This window comes from Carya illinoinensis, chromosome 8 (assembly GCF_018687715.1).
Source record: "Carya illinoinensis cultivar Pawnee chromosome 8, C.illinoinensisPawnee_v1, whole genome shotgun sequence".
NCBI lineage: Eukaryota > Viridiplantae > Streptophyta > Magnoliopsida > Fagales > Juglandaceae > Carya > Carya illinoinensis.
The window spans coordinates 3,810,318-3,827,805 of NC_056759.1; the positions used below are offsets into that span (position 1 = coordinate 3,810,318).

Below are 17,488 nucleotides of genomic sequence, written 5' to 3' on the forward strand. Positions count from 1 at the left end.
CTATACTTTGAATTCAGAGTTTTTGAGCTTAAGTTAATTAGCTTATATATAATCCTGGTAATTAGCTTAATTACCGGCCGATTTGCATGCTACTATGGATTATGAAAAAAAAAAACAAAAAACAAAACAAAGAAAAGTTTCATGCTTGCATTGACAGAAGTGGATTGTAAAGAGACCTTTGAGATGAGTTGTGTGTTGTAGATTTATTTATTAGGGTGTCAATTCGTGTTAGCTAATTAATTACGTTCGGATTATAAAAGAAAAAAAATTCTATATCGACCCGATCGAACAAAATCATAATGTGTGAAATATACTACGGTGACTAATCTCTCGTCTTGTTTTTCTTAGGTAGGTTCGCCAAAGAGCTCTCGTCCCTTGCCTGGCCTGCAGCATGGATAATGATGACGTGGAAGAGTTTATCTCCATTCCTCACTTTACGGATCAGAGAGTGGACACCTCAGTTTCCACTAGCTAGCCGACATACGTGTCATTTTATATGTGATCAACCAGTGTTGCCGGGCCTTCTTGTCTGCCACCAGACATAAGCAGTACTCTCGAAACACAAATGATTATTTATTTATTTTTTATCTGATTGCAGCTGCAATTTGAAACACAAGGGACCTTTCAATACATATATCTTGCTCTTTTTGTGATTTTTATTTTCTTTTTTATCTCTACTCTCTGGTCCCTTGGTTCATAGTGAAAATTAAAGATTTTCACGTAGTCCACATAAAATCCTAAAATAATATAATGACTATAACTAATATTAAAAAACCATAACCATCCATATAATATAATATATATGTATATATAGAGGGGGTGGTTAATTAATTAACTATATTTATTCTCTAGGCTCGAGTACATTGGTTTTTATCAGCTGGTTTCTGAAGCAGTTGCATGGGATTCCAACTATTTAGTATATTCTTCCTCTAAAAAACTATGTAAACTAGTTCTGATTAAGGCACTTAGTAATGGTGAACATGCATTTTAGTATGTTCTCATAATGAGAGAGACAATAAAAATTTTGTGTGAAGTCATTTTTACATATTTCTTATACACTTTAGTGATATGATTGTTTGCACTTTTTTTAAAATATAAAAGAAATAATGTAGCCAATGACATTCTCAAAATGTACAAAAAATAAATAAAAGTGAATGTATGTAGTATAATTCGAGAGACAATATTAAATAATCAACATAGGGAGACATACATGATTTGCATGGCATGCATGCATGCATAGGAATGTGGGTCTTACATACATGGTGAGGCATTAATGGCCGATGAGAAGATGATCAGAAGATTTTCTGCCCTCACCCCGAAATAATGTTAGAGACAAATTCTAAATAAATAAGTCTCGCATAAATTAATCTTTTATAAAAAAAAATAGATTCTATTAAGAAAAAGTGAGTTTTTCATATTTTTTTCATAATGAGATTCATTTTTTTTATAAAATACATGTGCGATGCTTATACATTTGGAGCATATATATATATATATATAATTATTCCGACCCTCAGTATTAATACGAACTGGTACTACTGCATGCATGCATATGCAACTGATCATGATCAATCGAAAAGGTGCATGAGCACAGGCTATATATTACATGGTAATTAATAATACATGCATTAATATTGTATCATGAGGGCGAGATGTTAATTAATGTTTGGAATAGACTAAGCTAGCAGACTGAAACGGCCGCTAGGTTAATTAATCGGCGAAAATAAGCGTTCAAGTCTTCAAAATGGCAAAATTTGTCTGCAGCTTAAATCCCTAGGCTAGCTGGCCGGCCGCTAGCTACCATGCAGTCGTTTGGCAATTAATTATAATTATAAGCAATTTTTTATGATTTATCTTATAATATATATAATATATTAATCTTATGATGATCATTATAAATGATCAGTACTAATCTGATGTCTATCAATCAGTTATATATGAATTTAAGTAGTCTATTTAATAAGTTCACAACTATATATCATCATGAGTACCTACCTATCATAATTAAGGGTGCATTCACATCCGATATTGTACAATAAAAAACAAAGAAACTTGCATCATATTATATATATATATATATAGGGGTAGATTGAAATTCAGTATGCCCAAGAAGATCATGGCATGCATATATGATGAATATATATTTACAAAACTGCTAGATACAGTCGGCATTTATAAACGTGAGGTAATCGGCTGGTGTACGTGGAAGTGAAGAACTATAAAAAAGCAAAACTGAACTTAAAAAGCAAAGAAAAAAAAAATGGGCAGTAAAAAAGCCTAGTTTTTCTTCTTCTTCATGTCAGTAGCTTACAAACCAGAGCAATCCCTCACAACTAATTCTCAAGTAGCTTTTTCTTGATCTTTCCCTTCTTCCTTAAAAAGGAAAATCATCCATTGAATGCTTACTTGAGAGTGGATCGAAAAGGGCATTTCTTTTCTTCTTTGATTGCTAGATCATTGGGCAATTCCTCCTATTACCCCCATCTCTTAACAACAACATAAAGCGAGGCCTTTGGGCGGATTTGGCTCAAGATAGAACAAGAGAATGGTTGAGGGAGCTGCCTATCAAAACAAATAAACTTGGTACATTGAAGCATTTCTCCACCAAGAAAAAAAAAAAAAAAAAAACGCTATCTCTTAGATTTCATCATTAACATATTTTTTCCAAACCCATTTTCTAAATTTTTTCTAAACCCATGTCCAGATTTTTGCCAAACCCATTTGATAAATTTTTTCCAAACTCATTTTCAAAATATATCTATTATTTCTTGTTGATCTTTCCAGATAAATCACTATTCGTTGATGATGGCTGGCTGTGAGTGCTCCCAAACCCATTGGAGCTGCTGCTTCTTCTAATTCCGAATTTTGACAAAGTAGAAGATGAAGATGAAGAAGATGTAAAAGAGAAAAGCTTGTTTTTTTCCATTAATGGAATGGTCGTTCTCAAGGAAGAAGACTAGAAGCTTCTTTACCTTCTTGTAACTAACTTGGTCGATGGCGTCTGAGGAGCAGGGTAGAAGGAAAGTGGAGCCACAGTAGAGAAGGTGAAAGAGTAGGGGAGAAGGAGAAGGGGAAATGAAAGGATGAGGGAGTGAAACGCATCATTTGATGCTCACTTATTTATTAATCCACGTAGAACACGACTACACCCCGCTTACACATACCGATTGCATTCAGCATTTTTGATATATTTATTTGAGAAAATAATTGTAAAATATACAGGCCCAGCATTACTCTATTTATTGTCGTGCAGATCACTTTAAGAAGAGGAATCGTTTTGCTGAGTAGTGCCTAAACAGATAAAAGGCGGAGAAGGAGGACAGGATTGCCATTAGCAGAGATGCCACAAAGCCACTGAGCAAACCCGCACCGATTTGGATACAGAATCTGGTATATCTGTTGCATAGCTTCATCCATTGAAAATCTTCTTCACCAGTCACTGCAAAAAGTGAGCTCTGAAGTGCAGCTGAGTTTGCCCCAAACGTAATGTAAGCTGCCACCTATATATATAATTAATTAATATTTATCAACACATGATCATGCAATATAATTAATTAATTAATTAATATATTAATTAAGTTTCATAAATAATTAAATATCATTTAAACTGCTTAATTCGATCGATCTCATACCGCGTCATACATGCATATATCTATCTTCAGATAATTTGTAAGTACTACTGGTTTTCTAATCACCAAGATCATGATCATTATCGGTTTAATTAATGAATATTATAACCTTCAAATATAGTTAGTGCTAGCTTCCGGCTGCATGCATGCAGTAAAAGGGCTAAAAAATCTTAATGAATTCGATTGACTTTTCATGATATGATTGATCTGCATGCCTACGGACCTTGACAGCGAATTGACAAATTACGTACATGAGATCATGCATGATGCATCGATCGCGGTCGAACATGATCCGACCTAGCTAGCTTACAGACGTGCATACAGGGGAACATTATGGCCGGCTCACCTGCTTTCTGGATTAATAATAATCCGTCCAGATTCTAGTAGTAGTACTTCGTGTCAAGTTTTTATTTTTTGTTTGAATAGTTTTGAACCCTTTACAAGGCCAGGGATGTCAACTAATCGAAAGGACTATGACAGAAGGGGGCCTCCACAATCAATTTCATCGGAAGTTGATGATATAAGATCACCTATATTTATATAAATAAAATAAAAAACTGAACGTTGATGTGAAATTAATTAATTATATTAATTCCTAGCTAGGTCACCGAAAACCCAGGTCGAATGGTTTTATGATCAATAATCACGATTTTACTTCACTTCTTTATTTAATAATAATCATGCATGATAACCACATGATTTAATTTAATCACAAGAAAATGACTCGTTTATATATATATATATAGCCCAGCCAATTGAAAAAATTAAGAAGCATTAAGCCAAGAAAACACTGTACGGATAAGTCTAGTCAAGAGTACTACTCCATAGTCCATTAGCCAATATTACAAAATAGGCTAGTGGATAGATATATATATATATATATATATTTATATAAATTTTATTCATCATCCTCACACTACACACTACATATAATTTCTTTTATTTTTTTTCTTCTCAAATATGTAGTGTATGGATGATGAGTAGAAGAAATCAATTAGTTTAAAAAGAATAAAAAAATAATGAAAAAAATAAGAATATGTGTAGTGTGTACAAGGTGCGTGGGGATGATGAATAGAAAAGCTTATATATATATATAATTGTTTTAATATAGTGCATGTCGTAATTGACATGTTAAATCAATATAAGAAAAAGAGAGAAATTTACAAATTGATATGATTTTATATGAATCGTTACATGCATCTACTTTACAATAAAAATATATTTACAATCTAATTAAATGTATCATGTTAAATTAGGTCAATTTATACATTTATTTTTATACGGTAGATCTCTTTGTAGTAGTAGCTAAAGAATTTTTCAATAAATAAATATACCTGATCCACCAGCAAACAAACCCAAGATAGGCATAGATCCCATTTCGAGTATCCTTCAAACCACGTTGAGATTGAACGTTTGCATAGGTGAAGCAGATTATAGCAAGCAGCCGCAGATACCACATACACTAAAACTCTTTTGATCAAACGAACATAAAAAGTACATACGATCGAATCAATTACCATTTTTGAGCAGGCAGGCATATATGCAGAACCAGAGAGATCAAGAATTAAGAGAAAGAGAAAGAGACGTACATGAGAGCATCCAAATCTTTGAAAGTAGCTCTTCTCTCAGTGTAGAAGATACGCTTGGATTGAGCATCTAAACCTACCAAACAAGCCGTCAAAACCAAGAACAAGATTGCAGAAAGCCGCAGAAAAACACTGATTTCCGATAACCCCAACTCCATGCGGCTCGCGCGCATATATCAGTACTTCTGAAAATAAACCGAATCCAATCTGATCATTATATATTGATCTGTCGTCCTTCCTCGATCGTTCGCAGGACGCGCGTTTATTGTAGGGGGATGCATATGCATATATTGCTGGCATATAAGAAATTTCCACTGCAGGTTGCCAACTTGCCGAGTACTTACATTCTTCTCTCCATCGCTATAGCTAGTTCGATCTCCATCAACATTAATTACGTACAGTTTTGAGGCTTTAATATTATTAGATACATCATTGACATACGATCCAGAATCCTGATCACTTATCATCCTAACTTAAATCCAAAACACTATCGTCAACGGTAAAAATTATGAAAATTATATACAGATCGAAGCCAAGATTAGTACTGACAATCAATATTGATAGAGTTCTGCTACATCTACAAGAGAATCATATAAAAACAATCTAACAAACTGATATGGTTTCATATAATCCGTTAGATCTGTTATGTAATAAAAGTACGTAGCTTTACAATCTGACAAATTACATTAAAACACGTCAGTTTGTCTAGAATATTTTCCATATTGATATATATATATATACAAATTGAGAAAAAAAAAATAGTACCATATATATAAGTGAAATAATAGTTTACAATCGTGAGTGTAAAAACGTCATGCAATCACTTTGAAAAAAATGAATATATACGATATCCACATAAAAAATTAATATTTTAATAGTGAACTCTACTAATTTTTAACATTACTGCATGAAACTTGCACACTCCACAAATGTAGCATTACTCTATATATAATATTTTACGTGCATGTATGTATCTTATGGATTATTTTGACATGCAGAATCTTTCAATTGTATTTTTCAGGAGTTATCTAGCTATAATATCGCCTTATAAAATTTGAGGAACGAGAGTTTTCAAAAAATAATTATAAAAGAATTCACAAACTATATTAAATTAACTAAAACATATAGTGTGTGCATGATGGTCAAATTTTTTGTTTTAGAGGGTGAAAAGTCTAATTAACTAAAATAATTTTATACTATATATATTGTTTTTCGTACAAAATGTACGTGTCTTATTTTAATTTAGTGAAAATAAAAACTCATTCCAATAATCATTTACAAGTTTTTATATTCTTAAACCATTGCATAATTACTTCATAATCATTAATGATATTAAGCGCCATAATTCTCAATATGTGTATTTATTTAACATGATTGTGTAAAGGATTGTTTTAAAAAAATGTACTTTTATTCTTATTTCGAATAAAAAATACTCATCCCCCAAATGTCATTTTTTTTATAAACGGGGTGGGAGGTTTCTTATCTAGATTTTTCATTTGCATAACCGGGTCATATGTCTCCCAAATGTCATTTGATTATAAATGAAACCGATAATGAATTAGTATTTCTCCCTTTAAATGATAGCATGGCTCCTACCATTAAATATGGGATAATGGGTGATGCTAGTGTGCAGCCCAATTATGATCGATGGCGTGCTCACTGGTACAAATTTCTCTTTTTATTTTTATCTTTTATTTTTTACATTTTTCAACATATTTAAATATTAAAAAATACCAATACACTAAAAGTCATTTATTTAATTATTAAGTAAAGATTTTTTAAAAAAAATTAAATATATAAATGGTTGAATAGACAAATTCACATAACATACTAACATTTGCCAAAAATAATATCTCATGGTCCACAACCTTAATAGTGTTCTGAAAATAGTACTACGGGGCAGACCTCTTTCGGGAGGTCCACTCTAATTTAAAAATGACTATGACGTCCCTGCAACTTTTCATGGGTGCAATTTTATAAAGGATTCCCAATTTCCCATAATGGACCTCTAAAAATTTTCATAAAGAGGAAATTTCCCAAATTTTCTAAAGCTTTAAAATATATATATAAAATCAATTTAGAAATTTCTGTGAGTGCAATTACACTATTAATACATGTCTTATCAATTTGTGAAAACAGCCTATCGTCATAGTAATAAGATTTGAAAATCTGTACATTAATATATATGGGGACTCCACATTGTGATGAGAGGTTGGTTTCAACCCAAGGCAGGTTGAATATCAATATATTCAGTACTTCTTGTTGTCCCCACTCTCCAGACCCAACTGGATTAATGCTCCATTAAAAGTCTTCAATGCACTCTCCCAAAGTTTGGTTTCTAGTCCCTATACTCCAACTACCTTATCAACTGCTACATTTTTTCATAATTATATTTTCAATCATGTGCAAATTGCCAGCGCCTTTACTAATTCATTGTTTACGTACAGCTAGGGTGACTCATTTAGGATATTTTATTTTCTGTCATTAGAGATTGATTGTATACAAGGATGGGTATGTAAATTTTACATGATCTGAGACTACCAAAATCTTACATTTTTGGGCAATTTGCACCTTTGATTATACTCTAACCGTCAAGATTATATAACTAGTCCTAATATTTTTCTATCGATAAATAATAATTGTAGTAGTAAGTATACAATCACTTTTGAAAAAAAGTAAATAAATATGTAACTCGCTATATATATGGAGCATTACTCTTTTCTATTGGTCTTAACAATCAAATCCAAACCAAATGTGGATACTACCGAATAGTAGCTTAAGATGCATATTGAAGACTTTGTTTGGATGCTAATGAAAACAAAAAAGAGGAAAGAACAAGAATTGTAGTGACTTGCGTGTATTGCTCTTCAGTCACAGTACTCCTTTTGATTCTCATTTTTTCAGGAATCGGGAGATTGGTGCTGTACAACAATTGCCTCAGACAAGGTTTTACATATATATCGCACCTCATGGCAATCTAACTCTCATTCCATAAAGGTTTTAATTTAATGTCAAGAAAGATGAGAATAATTCAATTTATTTAGAGTCACTTCCAGATATGTATTTAATATTTTGGAAAGTACTATAGCTACAAAGAAACAGAAGAACGAATAGCATTAGAAAAGGCAAAAAGATACCAGATGACAAGAACTGTTCATCTAATCAGTCAACACAGAAGGGGCTATCAATTGAAAAGCACAATTACCCCTAGAAACACAACCCACAAAACGTATTATATATAACGTTCACAAAAGCAGCAGTATTGCAGTGAGAAAGCATATTTATGGAATCAAGGGGATTAACAGAAACGACTATACCAACAAACTGTACAAGAAGAGAGCTTCTGCAGCCAACGTACCTAGACACAACAATGAAGCATGATTTGCAGACTAGTGAGGCAGTACGAAGGTTAGAGGAGAAAACCTAACTGCATCCTCGTGGCAACGTCATCTACTCATCATCTAACTCAACAAGCTGTGCTCGCTTCTCAGCAGCTTTCTTCCTAATAAAGAAACCCCACCTCATTGCTGCCTTAATCTTCAGCCACCCAACAACAGCTTTTCCAGATCGGCCACGATCTTCCTCAAAGGTTGGCATTGGTGATGGCATGTATGATGAGAATGAGTACCCATCCTCTGGCATATTCATTGAGGCATGACCTCCCATACTGAAGAGTCGGAGCAAATGCTGCATATCATCATTCTCAAGCATCTCACGACTTCTAATGTGAATCTCTTCCTCCGAGAAGAACTCATCAACTCCCTTCTCCCGGTTTTGGGGCCAGTCATCGAAAGGAGGAAGACTGGATGATTGAGCTGTAGGGTTACTAGTTTCAAATCCTGACGTGGATGATTGTTGAAGACCAAGGGCCAGTCCAACGGTAGTGTTATCATTTCTTCTACTTTGGTCTTGGTGAGAGTTGCTTAACAAATGGTCATGTTGTGCAAAAGAAGTGCTGTCAAACTGGACACGAGAATTTGAATTTCCAATATGTGACTGGGCTGCAAACCTCGTTGCCAGATTATCATTATACCCTGAAGTTCAGGAAAATCATAAGTTAGCAATCCCATGTCCAAATCATGCATCAATGGTCAAACACCATGTAAATTGCGGTGGATGTTAAACACTGCACACATTCTAGGGTGTAAATTGTAAGGTGGGGTCTGAGTGTGTGAAAGAGAGAGAGAGAAAGAGGGGGGGGGGGGGGGGAGTGAGAATTTATCACCATCTAAACACCTGCCGGGACCTAACCTACAAATTGGCATAAGCAGCTGCTTATTTGTAAGGTGGGCATCCATCAATCATTCACAGACAAATCTCTCGTAATATGTGTCTAATAGAAAAAGAAATAATGTACCGCGAAATCAAAAGAGAGGTGCGTAGCTCCTCCATGGAAAACTTCCCCAGCATAAGAAACAAATTAACTAACCACAAATAGTAGGCTACTACCTATACAGCACATCTTTGTTACTAAGATATCCTCCTCCAAAGCAACGCTCGCATGAGGTAATCCTCATGGAGATATAATTAAAACTCTGCCGGGCTTATTGACTTTTGAGTAGCATTTATTCATTATAATCAGGTTAACAATCCAAAGCTCACATCCTCCCAATACCCACTCACCAAGGCAAAGCAAATTCAATTATGCAAAAGCAAAGGAAGAACCATACATATATTTTCAAAAAATAAAACTTTTTTTTGATAAGTATTTCCAAAAAATAAAACTTCATGCTTTAACGTAGCCAGCATGCTTACCTCCAACACGTAAGCCAGAATCCATAGGAGGTTGCTCTGAAGGAACAGGCAGGCGTGGTATTTGCAGCTGATGATCTAAAGCAGTAGAGTAATCAATTGGGCCCATATTAAGTTCATTCCGGGATGCACTTGGCCTGTCATTCTGCTTGAAGCTCAAGAGTGCCTTGCCATCATATTCTATAACTTGGTCCCAATGGTCATATGCTTTCTTCACTAGCATATCCACATAGACCTGCAAACGCAAAACCAGGAGCTCTGGTGATTAGTCTTTTTTATTTATGAGTGCAAATTCAACATGTCTTTTACCTGGTTAAACACCAACCCTTGTAATGCGCCCACATTACACAGCAAGGGTGGAACCAGCAAAATTTCAAAAAATACAAAATTTTTATGGTTTTTATATGAGGCAAAATTTATTAAAAAAAAAAAAAAAAATCTGTTGTAGTTTCCTGCTTTCTAGTGTGTAGTAGGTCTTTCCTTTGTATACCTCCTGTGTACTTGGGCTTTGTCTATTCTTGCTAATAAAATTCTTATTAACTATAATAAAAAAATAAAAATAAAAAAAATTAACCACCCTCCCCTCCTGGGAACTTGAATTTCCTGGTTCCGCCCAACACATTAATCATGTAAATCATCGACTGTTCACTAATGGGATGTGGGCATGGGATGTGGGCGCAAGAAATTGTTTGCACCCAAGGATTTGAGCCTTAGACCTAGGGGAGCTTATCCCAAGACCAAGGCCCTTACCACTTGAGCCAACCCCTAGGGGTTATGTTTAAAAAGCATCCTTGCAGTTACTTTTGATCTCGGATTCTTTTCTTTTATAAGTAATTCTGATTTTTTTTTTTTATATTATATATAAGTAAAGTACTTTTGATATTTGATTCTAACATTATTATAAACTCTTTTACAAGTACTTTTGATATTTAATTCTAACATTAATATAGACTGTTTTATAATTATTTTTTATATTTGATTCTAACATTAATATAGACGCTACCTTATGAAACAAATATATCAAGTGAGACACCCGGTTAGCATTTCTGCCAATTTTGACTCCATGAATGGAACCCCTATTTTTGCCCCGTCAAATTAATTGCTATTGATATCTTAGCATAGATGTAAGGATGCCAGCATAGGAATATTTGTAGACCATATCCTATCAAACTTGTGACAAGTAGTGGCAGGATGCAATGGTCAATGAAAGCATATTGCATATATGATACTCACCTTTTGGCTATCAGAAAGAGAATTAGCAGAAAAGTATTGCTCCCCATTAATAAGGCCACTCAGTTCATATATGTTGTTAAAAACAGCACCCATATTTCTTGCATCATCAGAAAAGTAAACGTAGAACTTCCCACTCAGGACACAAGTCTTTGCATGCTCTAAGAGAGCCTCCCACATCTTATTTGACATACCACTTCCAAGGATCTACAGAAATACATATAAACAATCAGAATACAGCAAGAAAGCATGCAACTTGAATTAGAGAACAAATCCTACACATACAGCTCGTAGTTTTTGCTGATCTCTGACCACAAGCCGAAGAAAATCTCGAACTGTGAATATTCCTTCACTGTTCAGCCTCTTGTGGAATGACCCTTCCTTGCCAATTTTCTCCAATCTCCATACTTCATCATCTAATGTAGGTGGATAGTGTTTCTTGTACACTGACAAGAGAAAAATGAGGAATCGACAACAGTATTCCGAGACAAAGAGGCAAAGGAGGAATTGAAATGACAAAGTATGAGCATACATTCCCCTCTGTGATCTTTAACAGTGAAAGCTTCTGTCTTTGCTTCTCGTATGCGCATGCCCTCACAAAATCCAGAGGCAACCTTCAAGCCAAGCCTGAACTTCCTGCTCCTTATCCAACTTGAGTTATCCGTAAATGTAAGCTCCCCTAATGTCCCTACCCCTTCCTTGAGTGTCACTTGCAGGTCCCCAGTTAATAAGGGTCTCTTGCCTTCACGCTCTTTCACTACATGGCTTTCAAATTCTTCTTGGGACCAGCCTTCATCATCTTCATTGTTAAAATCACCTTCCAGCACATGAATGTCTAGTTTGACTGAGGCTTCAGGTCCAGATGTAACAACACAATTGGTGTTTGCATCAATCAAAACAATATGGATTGCAGCACCCTGCTCGCCTTCTACTTTCCCTCCAGTGAAGAGAGGAAGAGACAATCTAGACTTAAAGAGCAACTGCAAGTTTCGTCCATCTGGACCTTCAATTCGTTTTGGGGAAGACCTGGAACCTCGAGTGTGAGAATAATATACACTAACACAGATGTAAAACAAAAAATTTATGCAAGTCAAGTGATGACAAGAAGAGGAAGCACTGAAGTGAGTCATAAAAAGTTAAGACTGAACCAAAGGTTGTTTTCACCAAAAGCCAAAATAACCCATATTTTGAAGACCATCACAAGTAAACCTCATCCTCTGAGTTCCTTGGGTTGGACATAGAAGCAAGTGTGAAACTAAACCACAAAAGTGGATAGAGCTTTGGCATCAAATGAACAGATAAAGAAAGCACTATCTCAAGAATGTAACCATTTATATTTGCCAACAGAAAATCATCCTACAACTATCTTGGCATTTTAGTTCAACTTTTCAAGACCTTCTAGAAGACATTATCCCTCATCCTCATTTTAAGCTGTTCCACAAGTGAAAATTAGCACACCATTTTTCAAATTGAATGAACTCACAAACAACCATATCAGTGATGTCACCCCAATTTTCAGAGAAATATCTTGCTTGCTAACTGTCCAAGACAGTTATAATCATGAGTTCGTTTATGCACATCAGAACTGGTTTATGCTTTTCTCATAATATAAAAATGTTTCTCAACATAAGTCAACAATTAAAAGCTGATACCTTTCCTACAAAAGCATACCATTTTTATAAGAACAAAGTCATATAGCAATTCAAAAAATCATTTTCCCTGTAGCTAAACTTTCAAGAAATTAAGCATTCTTAATTTCTTACACCCTCGGAACCTGTACAATTTGGAAAAAAGTAAAAAAATGACATAACCACATCAAAAATCACAATACATGTGGGAGGAGACATGGCGACAAGAAAGAATTTTTTTTAAGTATATTGACAAGAAAGAAGTTTAACTGCCAAAAAGATGATCAAGAATGTCTTAGACCTTCCAGTAAGTCTAGCAGGGCCTAACTTAGCCAAGGCACGCTCCACTTCTTCACTGACCTGTTGAGCATAAAATTCACTGGACCAATGAGAAACAAAAGACAGACAATACATAATGGCACAGCAATATAGGAATCACAGACTATAATTCTGTCTTTTTAATGTGTTATATAATTGTTTCTTCGGAAGAAGAAAAACATTACCTTCCATGCCCATTACAAAAATGATCTAATTAAGAAAATGCATAAACAATAGAAAGGGAATTTTAAGTATCAAACTCACCAATTAACCTGATTTATTAATCAAAACATGTAACTTAACCAAAGGTAACCGACTTTTTTATCCTTTACAAATAAAAATCCATTGAAAGAATCCACAGAGGGATGAAGCCCAAATATAATGAAGAACCTAAATACTAAAGTATCAAGTTGGCACATCCAAACTGCTCCAAAAGAAAAGGGAGAAGAGCAAAAGCATTTGAAAGGCAACAAAACAACCACATTTAAGATAAATATGGACCAGAGCTTCCACTTGCTCTACTTTTTCCTCCTTCCAAAGGCTCTGCATTATATAATGGAGTAGCTCTTCTCTAGTTTTTGTCATCTTATTACCAGAGTCACCATTTGAAAAGTGCAGGTGAGAAGTGATAACCTGGTATGACAATCCACTGTAACTTCAAAGGGAATATATATCAGAAAACACCTAAAGAGAGACCAAGAAATGCCTCCATATGGTCTATGATAAGATCTGCATGATGAGGTTGTACCATAACAGTGCTGAGGACACTTAGAATCTTAAACAAATTAAGATTACTGATCAACAAACAAACAGAACAATCTACAAAACTAAAGAATAAACATGAACAAAAAGTAGTACATAATTGAAGAGAAATAATGGATCAAAGTGTTCGATCATAATTGAAGAGAAATAATGGATCAAAGTGTTCAAAATTAAAAAAATAAGAAAATGAATATGAATAAATAGACAGACCAGTACAACTAAATCGAAGCATGCATGCAAAGCATAGAAGACTATATTTTACAGACATATGAAACTGCATTAGTAAGAAGAAGAGTAATTAGACAGGAAACATTAAAAAAATTACATATGCACACTGGCTGCTGAAGGGTATGTAAAACAGATATTTTCTACTGGGCAAATCAAAGAGATGAAGCATAAATAATGGCCAAACCATACACATTGGAAGGCAATTAGTTATATAAAAGCAGTGGTAAAAGCCATAAAACTTACAACTCTACGAAGAATAGGTTCCAAAGACGAGCATAGCTTTTGTAGACTGTCCACTTTCAGAGCTTCAACAATTACACTGCATTGCAGATATGATTTTAAACAAAAAGGAATACGCATACCAAATAACATTCTATAAAGAGAATAGCACTGTAAAAATCGAAGAACCAACTGGCAATAACTGCACTTTTAATGAAGTTGAATTGTATGATGAAGCATTTGGCAACTCTTCTTCTCCTTCTTTTGTAGGTTTTATCAGCTCAATCCGGTTTTCACTAATCCTAGGGGACTCCATAGTATGTATACAGACGATATACTTGGGTCTTTCCTTTACTTATCCAGAAAATTATAGGTCCCACCGGACTATAGTTCCAAATAAAGTTGCTCAGCAAACACATAAAATTTCTAGATTCTTTATATGGTACTAAAAATATTTAGATACTGCGAATTTTGGACATGCTTGGGCACAAGTATAATTCTCGAGAATTTTCTTTTGACTAAAAGCAACTCATTTTTTTATGGGTATATAAAAGCAACTCATAACACCTTAGACAACGCATGTGGTGATGACACATGGCACTTCTACAGGTCAGATGTTAGTGTCCCTTCTAAGGCAACGCAACCTTGATTGGTAATGGTATGGTTTTGAAAAGGTAGCCCTTCATCAAGTTCTGGTGCTCCTATGTAACAACTAATGACTTTGTGTATAACAGAATATTCAAAATTTAGCTCACATTTAACTCTTTTAACTGAAGTCGCATTTTAGATTTTTAACAATTCGCGAATTTAAATAATAAATTGAAAAAAGTTAATAATAAACGAAATCCTCAAGCAAAGAAAGCAATTAAAATCACAAAGTAAAATAAGCACGAGAATTTTACCTAGCGAGAGCGGGCCGCTTGCGCTCCTGCTGCTCGTCTTCTCCTCCTCCCCCCTCCAAACTCCTCTTGCCTCTGCTCATAGATTTGGTCCTCTCCATATACCTAGTCTGCATTTACACCCACACGCTTTCCAGATCTGCAACACACTAGAACCACACCAAATTCACGGTAAAAAATACAAAGAAATCCCAAGATCACAACCCTAAAATCAATCACTCCACACACAAACACAAAAGCAACTTTCCATCCACAGATCTAAAAATCCCTTCAAATTGGGTTCAGATTTCGCAAGTTCCCTAAGATCCTGAACTTGCAACCCCTTCCCCCCCTCCTCCTCTTTCCTTTTCCAAATTTTTATTCATTTACAGAAAATAAAGTTGAAAAATCACTTCAAGAGAGATTGATTCCCCTAAAAAAGAAAAACAAAAACAAAAGCTAACCGATAGATTCCTTCCTTTTTTTTTTTTTTTTTGTGTAACTTTCTTAGATAGTGAGATAGAGAGGGGTAACCTGTTAGAAAATTTGGACTGCTTGGTGAGCGAGAAAATCGAAAGCAAAAGTACACGTTATCTGAAGTCTCAGTTTTTATACCCCAGCCTACCCTTTGGGCTTGCTGGCTGCTGGCCTGGGACTCTACGCACTGTGATTTAGTTATCTGCGACGCAGGACCACATTGTTCAACATTCTGACTCAAGGACTTCCACTAATACGAACTAACTTTTGTTGACTTTTGGATCGATTTGTCTTTCTCTCGTTTTGTAAGAGAAAATGAAAAAGGGGGACCATGTAGTCTGAGCAGTATTGGATGATTTCCCCTCAATGAGTGTTAAATCTATTACCCGCATTGCTCGTTCCCTCGGGACCGTCCGAAAGACACGATAGCATGAAATCCTGGCCGTACGATTACAAACTTTCCCAGTATTGGTTGTGAACCTGGTTTGCATTTGCACCTCACTTAGATATTTATGTATTTCTTTTCACTGACGTCACCCTGCTTGATTAGCTGACGCCACTTTATCGCCTCGTAGTTTAACAAACCGAATTTCTGGCCCCTTTTTATTGTTGAATCATAATTCCTATCAATCATGGGATATTTATTGTGATGGTAATAATTAATGAGTCTATGAGATAACGTGGATAATAGTTTATTTTATAATTTTATTTATAACACCTCATTTATCAATTTTTTTTAAAAAAATTTAAATTTAATAATTTTTAACAACACCCAAACCCACCCTAAGTCTCGTGATTTTGCCTACTCAAATTACCATTAGTGCAATTGGACTTATTTCTTTTTTTCTATCAAATATTTTCAAACAAAATACAAATTCACTAATAATTAATTTCGTAACCATTAAAAGAAGAAATAAAATAACATAAAATATACGGGTGGTCAAAATGACGGAACAAAATCATGGGACTAAATAATATTATCCAAATTCTAAAATGCTTTTTCAACTCATAAATTTTCTTTAAATTGACATTAAAATAAATGTTTTAGTTTTTACTACAAATTAAATATTTTTCATAAAATTCATACACATCATTATAAATATTCTAGATTACATTCAAAACATCCAATCCTCGTTCAAGGTTTTAGGGCTCAAGGAAAGGCATTATGGAAGAAAATTGAAATTGGGTCATGAATGCACCATAAAAACGATTTTATTTTAATTAAAAAATAATAATGCTCTTTTATTTTGAATACATTATCATGGATGCTCTATGGCCACATATACGCAAAAGAACATAAGAAAAAAGCAAATGTTATACGCTTTTTCTTTTATTCCTTGTTCTCTTTTTGTTGGTGACAAAAATAGATAAAAGCATTAAAAAAAACAAACCTTACTGGGTCCAAGCATGGCACATGGGCTCTAGTTGATCCTAGTCCACAAACGACAGGATCCCAACGTGGAAGGTAGGCATACTGGCCTCGGATTTCTTTTTACTTATGTAATTGTCGTTGTGTTTGCTGTCGCCACACAGGACGGTTCAGCCCATCAGTGGGGATCTAACGGGCCGACGGCTTATCCATTTTATTTAGATAACAGATAGGATTGGGTCGCTTGAGAGAAGGCTTCCTAGACTGGGCTTGTTTTATATGAGTGGGCTTCGGGAAAATGCTTCTTTGCAATCTTGGGTAATAAAAACCTTTGATCAATCGTCGTCATCAAAATGTTAATTTATAGTTAAAGCAATGTTACGTACAGTCTTTATTTTAAGATTGTAATATA

The 17,488-nt window shown here is 34.6% G+C and overlaps 2 protein-coding genes across 4 annotated transcripts; both read right to left on the bottom strand.

Annotated features, from left to right (window-relative positions):
• Positions 1–3,084: 3,084 nt before the first annotated feature.
• On the bottom strand, positions 3,085–5,570 carry LOC122318118 (CASP-like protein XL3). Its single transcript, XM_043135258.1, has 3 exons — positions 5,219–5,570; positions 4,964–5,099; positions 3,085–3,500 (listed from the first exon to the last, which is right to left on the bottom strand). The coding sequence occupies exons 1-3, from the start codon at positions 5,386–5,388 to the stop codon at positions 3,255–3,257; spliced, it is 552 nt and encodes a 183-aa protein (XP_042991192.1). The 5' UTR covers positions 5,389–5,570; the 3' UTR covers positions 3,085–3,254.
• Positions 5,571–8,304: 2,734 nt separating this feature from the next.
• Positions 8,305–15,920, bottom strand: LOC122318473 (calmodulin-binding protein 60 B-like). Of its 3 annotated transcripts, none has more exons than XM_043135846.1 (9): positions 15,765–15,920; positions 15,255–15,400; positions 14,377–14,452; positions 13,127–13,185; positions 11,730–12,223; positions 11,483–11,643; positions 11,201–11,404; positions 9,971–10,202; positions 8,305–9,249 (listed from the first exon to the last, which is right to left on the bottom strand). In XM_043135846.1, the coding sequence occupies exons 2-9, from the start codon at positions 15,365–15,367 to the stop codon at positions 8,666–8,668; spliced, it is 1,923 nt and encodes a 640-aa protein (XP_042991780.1). In that variant the 5' UTR covers positions 15,368–15,400; positions 15,765–15,920; the 3' UTR covers positions 8,305–8,665. The 3 variants fall into 3 exon arrangements, with proteins under 3 accessions (XP_042991780.1, XP_042991782.1, XP_042991781.1); XM_043135848.1 differs by having other exon boundaries at positions 15,255–15,390; positions 15,765–15,912; XM_043135847.1 differs by lacking the exon at positions 15,765–15,920 and having other exon boundaries at positions 15,255–15,674.
• Between the last annotated feature and the right edge of the window lie 1,568 nt (positions 15,921–17,488).

Bases quoted from the DNA above. Each gene is read 5' to 3' on its own strand.
- LOC122318118 (XM_043135258.1), bottom strand. From the start codon at position 5,388: ATGCGCGCGAGCCGCATGGAGTTGGGGTTATCGGAAATCAGTGTTTTT. The intron at 5,100-5,218 runs GTACGTCTCTTT...TTTGATCAAAAG, and splicing joins AAAGATTTGGATGCTCTCAT to AGTTTTAGTGTATGTGGTAT. The intron at 3,501-4,963 runs GTATATTTATTT...TTATATATATAG, and splicing joins TTTGTTTGCTGGTGGATCAG to GTGGCAGCTTACATTACGTT.
- LOC122318473 (XM_043135846.1), bottom strand. From the start codon at position 15,367: ATGCAGACTAGGTATATGGAGAGGACCAAATCTATGAGCAGAGGCAAG. The intron at 12,224-13,126 runs GTCTAAGACATT...TCGAGGTTCCAG, and splicing joins CCTGCTAGACTTACTGGAAG to GTCTTCCCCAAAACGAATTG. The intron at 11,644-11,729 runs GTATGCTCATAC...TTCTCTTGTCAG, and splicing joins TAAAGATCACAGAGGGGAAT to TGTACAAGAAACACTATCCA.